This window comes from Trichechus manatus, unplaced genomic scaffold, assembly GCF_000243295.1.
Source record: "Trichechus manatus latirostris isolate Lorelei unplaced genomic scaffold, TriManLat1.0 scaffold00037, whole genome shotgun sequence".
NCBI classification, from domain to species: domain Eukaryota; kingdom Metazoa; phylum Chordata; class Mammalia; order Sirenia; family Trichechidae; genus Trichechus; species Trichechus manatus.
The window spans coordinates 18,414,874-18,422,816 of NW_004443973.1; the positions used below are offsets into that span (position 1 = coordinate 18,414,874).

The following is a 7,943-nucleotide window of genomic DNA, read 5'->3' on the forward strand; positions in this document are numbered from 1 at the left end:
ATATATAATATATTCCACAGAGTGTATACATTAATGTGCTAGTCTCATGGAAATATTAGGGATTTTTAAAAATAATTCTCCTAATTACTTAGCAGTGGGGTATAAGAAATACAATAGATTAAGAAAACAAGTGGCAATGTCTATGTTAAACCGTTAATCCTCATACTGAGTCATACTGATTATTTTTTAATAAATATTCAATTTAATATCTCTGTTTAACGAAAAAGAAACTATAGAAGGTATTTAAATGCATAGTTACAAACACTAATGATTTTTTTAACTTTAGAACTTTGTACAGTACATGTATAGATCTATTTTCTTATAATCATACAATCTGAAACTTAGTGAAATCTTAGACCAGCTCATTCAACTTATTCATTTTACAAATGGAAGAACTTGAGACCAACAGAAATCACGTCTTTGCCCAAGAATGTAGCCATTGAGCAAGATCACAAATTCAGATCGCCCAACTCCTAATCACTTTGTTATGAGGCTTCCTTCTCATCTACTTGTTAAAACTTATAGTTTCCTCCTCATTTAGAGGAATAAGTGACCTCAAGCTGTTCTTTATATTGAGGTGAAATTATAATCATGTTTATATTGTTTTTAAAGGTCCTGAACCTCTTTCTGGCCTTGCTTCTGAGCTCATTCAGTGCAGACAACCTTGCTGCCACTGATGATGATAATGAAATGAACAATCTCCAGATTGCTGTGGATAGAATGCACAAAGGGATAGCTTATGTGAAAAGAAAAATATATGAATTTATTCAACAGTCCTTTGTTAGGAAACAAAAGATTTTAGATGAGATTAAACCACTTGATGATCTAAACAACAAGAAAGAGAGGTGTATGTCCAATCATACAACAGAAATTGGGAAAGACCTTGACTATCTTAAAGATGTAAATGGAACCACAAGTGGCATAGGAACTGGCAGCAGTGTTGAAAAATACATTATCGATGAAAGTGATTACATGTCGTTCATAAACAATCCCAGTCTTACTGTGACTGTACCAATTGCTGTTGGAGAGTCTGACTTTGAAAATTTAAACACGGAGGACTTCAGCAGTGAGTCAGATCTGGAAGAAAGCAAAGAGGTAGGATTCTATAGATGTGGGTAGGTATAAATTTTTTATATACAAGCGTGTATAATATTACCTGTACTTCTGATTTTATATTTTCAGTATAGAATTTTATTACCATCACATAGAATTCTATTTCACTGAAGATCCAAACATTTAAACCCAAGGAGATAATTGATAAATTGGAGAATAATATGGTATATATGTGAGTTTTGTCATCCTTAGAAATGCATTTTAATAAATAATATATGAATGAATAAGTGAGTGAAAAAACGTTACCTTATTTAATCCTTATAACAACCTGGAAAGGAATGTGCCTAATTTTTCAGATAAGAAAACTAGCTTAGGTAACTTAAGGTCACATAACTATTAAGAAGAAGAGCTAAGACTTGAATTTAGAGCCTTTATCTACAAGTCCTGTGTATCCTCCACTGCACTGGCTCTCTTACATGGAAGAGAATTTAACAACAGCAACAACAAAAAAGATGTAAGATGTTCTCGGTTCAGACAGTACTCTCTTTAGCTCATCTAACAGGAAATATTCTGTGTAGCTCCTCCTGTTAAAATTACATTGACCTACTTCATGCTCTGTGACATTTTATATCTTGGAACATTGCCTTAACTGAAACTTTAAATGTTAGGTTGGTAGAAACTTTGGAGATAATTTAATGCAATGTTTCTCAGGTTGTGAATTGTGACACAGTAGGAGTTGAGAAACCCATTTATTGACCTATAAATATATTTATATTATTTTAATAAAATATATTCTGTTTGATTATGTCAGAGCCCATTGCATAGGGATAAATATTGGTACATGAAGCATTTTTTTTGCTGTGCTGAACTTTAATGCATGGTTTATCTAATTAGAGTGAACTCACTAGGTCCATGGGTGTAATTCCCAAAGTCCAGGAATTCTTAAGGTTGAGAAACTGTTTCAGTATTTGGAAGGTAGTGATCATGAAGCCTTCCCTACTACAGGCAGAACAGATTGCTTACCCTGGGCTCATACATCTTACAAAATACTGTACTATTTTATGATAGCTACTGGTGGCTCAGTGGTTAAGAGCTAGTCTGCTAACCAAAGGGTCAGCAGTTTGAATCTACCAGCCACTCCTTGGGAACCCTATGGGGCAGTTCTACTCTGTCCTAAAGGGTCATTATGAGTTGGAATTGACGGGTTTGGTTTAGTTTGGTTTACTTATAAGATTGACACAGTGGCTGCAGCAATGGGCTCAAACAACAACAGTTGTGAGTATGGAGCAGGACTGGGCAGTGTTTCGTTCTGTTGTATATAGGGTCGCTATGAGTCGGGACCGATTTGACAGCACCTAACAACAATAATGTATCTCTCCTTTTATGTTGTGGCCTACTTATATGTATTTGGTACACACCTTAGCATTCATTACTGCCAGACATCAATAATGCACAAAATAGTCGAATAGTAGATTTTTTACTATTGTTGTAAATGCAAAATGTTGGATAATGAGAAAGTCGATAAGTGAGGAGTGGGTGTATATCTCTTTTGGAATAACAACAATACATTACTAAAGTTCTTAGGAGAAAAATGCACTTGTTTTTGCTATGAGTAGGCCCCAGAATATTGAGTCAAATTGTCATTTGGGTTCTTGTAATTTGAGTCACGTTAATAACAGCTATCATTTGTTCAGTGCTCACCATAGTCAAAACACTGTTTCAACTTTGCAGTCTTCACACTCTGACATAGGTATTATTATTCTCATCTTACAGATGAGGAAATTGAACGTGAAAAGTTTATTAACTTGCCAAAGCCACACAAATAGCAAGTGGTTGATCATGGACTGCAATCAATCCAGTCAGTCAGCTAGTCGAAGCTCTTAACCACTACACTAAATCTCCTTAATGATATCTGAACCTTTACTTTCTTGGCTTGTCTTTGAAATAAATGATACTGTTATTTACTCATTAATTATAGATGTCAACTACAGAGCTAGCATTAACTATAAATCTCCCCTCTTGAGGACGTAGGTAAACAAATGGCTTGGCCAGAAGTGTCTTGGAGTCCTCCCTCTCAGTCCTAGAAGTTCACTTCCTCCTGTACTGGGCTACACTTAAGTCTGATACTTCTGGACCCCACACTGACCTGGGGAGGCAGGTTGTTTTCTAATACTACAATCAATATTCTAACTACAGAGCACTTATTCTCCCCAACTCTGGTTACACGAAGTTGTGTTTAAGGAACATCGTCTTCTGAGTTTAGAGCTACCTGGAAGAGTCTTCCCATTATTTGGAAGCACTTCCATGATTACATCGTAATTTGGGAGGTCTTTGAGGCCAGGGAAAACAGTAACTATGTCTTACCTTAAGTCTGAAGCTCATAACAAAATATTTATGGAATGAATGAATAAATGAGCAATAAGCCATCATTTCTAGTTTCCCATTTGTTTTCCCAATCATATTACCTGTTTTTTTTTTTTTTTTTAAATTACTTACTGCCGTACTGATGTTTTGCCATTTAATGCTTTTTATCCTTACTATGTATGGGTTAAGGAGCATGTGACGTTTTTCAATCTAGGCACATAATGCTGAATATCAGCAGACTAAATTTGTGTTACAACAGAAGGCTCTAGAGTGAAGCCCTTATATGGGCGATGCCAATTTTAAAATGTATTTGAGGGCAGGAATTATGTCAGTTTCATTCACCGCAGTGCTATGGATTAAATTGTGTCCCCCCAAAATGTGTATCAACTTTGCTAGGCCATGATTCCCAGTATTGTGTGGTTGTCCACCATTTTGTGATCTGATGTGATTATCCTAACCAAAACCAAATTCGTTGCTGTCAAGTTGATTCCAACTTATAATGACCCTATAGGACAGAGTAGAACCTGCCGCATAGGGTTTCCAACCAGCAGCTGGTGGATTTGAACTGCCGACATTTTGGTTAGCAGGTGAACACTTAACCACTACGCTACCAGGTGATTATCCTCTGTGTTGTAAATCCTAACCTCTATGATGTTAATGAGGCAGGATTAGAGGCAGTTATGTTAATGAGGCTGGACTCAATCTACAGGATTAGGTTGTATCTTGAGTCAATCTCTTTTGAGATATAAAAGAGAGAATCGAGCAGAGAGGAGAGGGGCTTCCTACCACCAAGAAATAAGAGCCGGGAACAGAGCTTGTCCTTTGGACCTGGGGTCCCTGTGCTGAGAAGCTCCTAGACCAGAGGAAGATTGATGACAAGGACCAGAGCCGACAGAGAGAGAAAGCCTTCCTTAGAGCTGGTGCCGTAAATTTGGACTTCTAGCCTCCTAAACTGTGAGAGAATAAACTTCTATTTGTTAAAACCCTCCACTTGTGATATTTTTGTTAGAGCAGCTCTAGATAACTAAGACACACAGCATACCCAAAATTCAGCACAGTGCCCAATCAATATATGTTAAATAAAAAAAATAAGAACAAGAAGGCTCTGATTAATCTTGAATCAAAATAGATATATACCAAGACTTCTGCAAATATCCAAATTCATGAACACCACAGTAATATACAATTTTCCCCATTGTAAAACATCGGATAATACATCTGGGGAAATTGGGTCTGAGAGATGGATGTGTTTGCCTCCAGCTTTTCTTAAACTTCTTCCTCTTTCACAGCCTCAGGGTCAATGATCCATTAATTGTTGCCTCTATCCTGCATTACCTTATTGCTTCTTTCTAAACTTCCTTCTAAGCTTCTATCAGAAGCTTGTATACATGATCAAGATTTTCTAATCCTAAATGAAATAAAATAATAAAAATTGAAAATATTGTTCCTTTGACCTCAGCTCTTCCCCATTTCTTTCCTAATTATTTCCTTGAATTAATTGCCAATCCTCTTTAAAAGATAAACTATACTCACTGTCTCCTATTTTCCACTACTCAGATACCTTGAAATTTCTTTTACCTGGTTTTCATCTCTCTCTCAAAAATCACCAGTGTTCTCTTATTACCAAGTTCAGTGACCCTATCCCAGTTTATGATCTGAAATATTTGCCAGGTCTTAAAGTTGTGTCATCTCTGGCTTCCAAAAATTCAGCCTACTTTCCTCCTAGCCATCTGGTCTCTCTTCAGATAACTGTAAGGAGTCTGAAACTCATTCTCAACTTCTCTTTCTTAATTGGAAGCCCTCTCATCTAACTCACTGCCAAGTCCTGTAGATTCTACCTCCTAAATCCATCTCCAATCTCCACTACCACCTCCCATCCAATATTTCACCAATATTTTGAATGCAGCTTTTCCTCGGGGGATGGGGAGGGGAGTGAAGGAGGAGAAAAGAAAACAGAATTTTCATATTGCAGGGCATGCTTTGTAGAGTCCCATCTGGGCACTGACTGGGTTTGTCCTTACCAGCTCCTGCCTATTTCCTTGTCTCTATGAGATGGTAGCTGATGAATCCATAATAATGAGCATAATGAAATATATTTCTCAGTTTCTGTTTCCTGTCTCTGTGAAGAATACTACCATCTACCGGGTGCAAACCCCAGCTCCCTCTCCCTGGCATCTAATCCATTATCAGGTGCTGCTACATCTGCCTATCCTTGTCCACTTCTCTGCATCCCCTCTGACTCAACCCAATGTCAGACCCGCATCATCTCTCCATTTCACTGCTACACCTTCCAAATGGGGGTCCAACATTACTATTGCCCTCATTAGTCCAATTTGCACACAATGATAAGTGCTCTTTCCAAAAGGCCAATCTGGTCATAGCTTGTTCCTCTTTCTAATCTTTCAGGAGCTCCCCACTGCTCTGAGGATGAAGTCTATACTATTTAATGCAGCCTACAAGGCCATACCCTCTCCAGTTGGAATACTGTTTTCCTCCGCTCTACTTCACCTGACTCATACCCACTCAATTCATCCTTCTAGTCCCAAATGCCACTTTCCTCTTCCTTGTTCTTCATACTGAGTTAGGTGTGTCCCTCTGTGTTCTCAAGACACTCTACACTAACCCTATCATGTTGTTGTTAGGTGCCATCAAATTGATTTTGACTCATAGCGATCCCATGTGACAGAGTAGAACTTTCCTATAGGTTTTTGTAGGCTGTAATCTTTATGGGAGTAGATAATAGGGTCTTTCTCCTGTGGAACTGCTGGGTGGGTTTGAACTGCCACCCTTTTTGTAGCAGCCAACCGTTTAACCATTCATTGTGCCACCAAGGCTCCCTTTTGGTTAGCAGCCAATAGCTCTTAACCACTATGCCACCAGGGTTTCCAACTCTATCATAGTGTGCTGCAATTTTTTACTTATCTGTATGTTCCATCTGATTGTGAATTTATGAGGGCAAGTATGTTGTCAGTTATATTCACTATTTTATTTTCAGGTACTAGTTATGATGTTTGGCACGTACTAATATCTTTTTGTAGGTGAAAATGTCAAACATCAGCAAATACGTGTATTTCCGACTATTTAAAAAAAAAAAAAATTGCTGTCGAGTTGATTTCAACTCATAGCAACCGTATAGGACAGAGTAGAACTGCCTTATAGGGTTTCCAAGGAGCAGCTGGTGGATTCAAACTGCTGATCTTTTGGTTAGCAGCCGAGCTCTTAACTACTGTGCCACCCGGGCTCCATTTCAAACTACAGACTACTGTTATTAAAATGGTTACCATTTACCAAGTAAGCGCCATGCCAAGCATTTTTCCATATGTTACCTCCTTCAATCCTTATAACAGCCACGTGAAGTAAGACCACTGGTAGCCCCATTTTACAACAGAGAAACCTGAAGTTTGAAGAGATCAAGTTACTTGCTTGAAGTCCACAAAACCAGTAATTGTGTTTCAAATGCAAGTTTGTCTGACTTACACAACAGTAGTCTTAACCCTTTTATTATACATTTTCCTTAACTAGTAGGCATAATTATTATATATTCGTTAAATATGTGAATAAAACTTATCATTTAATATTAAAAATTAATGTTAGGAGAACATCAGAGAGACTGTGCTCCGTTCAGCAAAATGAATTTAGCAGTGGAGATTATTCATTTGATTAACAATTTCGGTTTCTGGCTTGGGACTGTATTTGCGATTTCGCATAGTTTTTTTGTTTCCTTTCTGACTTATCTTCATTACAGTAATCTTCTATTGGCCCAATATATGGTGAGATGTTATATTTCTTTCTTTTTTTTTTAACATCTAATCACTGATACAAAAGTTTACGTTGGACATACTTCAAGGAGAATTTAGGGTATATTAAAGACATATTTGTCCAACTTCACCCCTAACCTGGGCAAGTGCTTCACCAACATTAGTTATTGAAATTAATAGGAACAATTTCATATTTAGTAAATATAAAGACTGTCCTTCCAACATACAGGTCAGGAAAAATCACCTGGCGTATAGGAATGATGTGCAGAGTTAATGAGGTAATACTTGAGTTTTCTAGAAGCAGTGTGGGAATCCTAACTCAGCGCACCCATCCTTTTCTTTGATATTATATTGCCGCTTTGCTGAGATTCTTTAATAGAGGTCATTTTAATTTTTTTGTATTGCACTTTAGATGAAGGTTTACAGAACAAATAGTTTCTCATTACACAGTCAGTACACATATTGTTTTATGACATTGGTCAACAACCCCACAACATGTCAGCACTCTCCCTTCTTGACCTTGGAGGACCTTTTTTCTTTTATGGTGAAAATATACATAGCCAGAGATATACCATTTCAAAAATTCCTACATGTACAATTCAGTGACATTGATTTCATTCTTCCAGTTGCGCTACTATTCTCACTATCCTTTTCCAAATTATTCCATCACCATTATCTTCAACTCACTGCCCCCTAGGCTTCCCATCAAACCTTTTGAGTTGCTGTTGTCAACTTGATCTCACATAGATAATTCTTTTTTTTTTTTTT

The 7,943-nt window shown here is 37.3% G+C and overlaps 1 protein-coding gene across 1 annotated transcript in view; it reads left to right on the top strand.

Moving 5' to 3' along the window:
- Positions 1-7,943, top strand: part of LOC101344289 (sodium channel protein type 1 subunit alpha) — a 90,975-nt gene that overhangs the window by 36,066 nt on the left and 46,966 nt on the right. Inside the window, exon 16 of the mRNA XM_004375597.3 lies at positions 613-1,095. Coding sequence (XP_004375654.1) covers positions 613-1,095 — 483 coding nt within the window. The remainder of the gene's footprint in view (positions 1-612; positions 1,096-7,943) is intronic.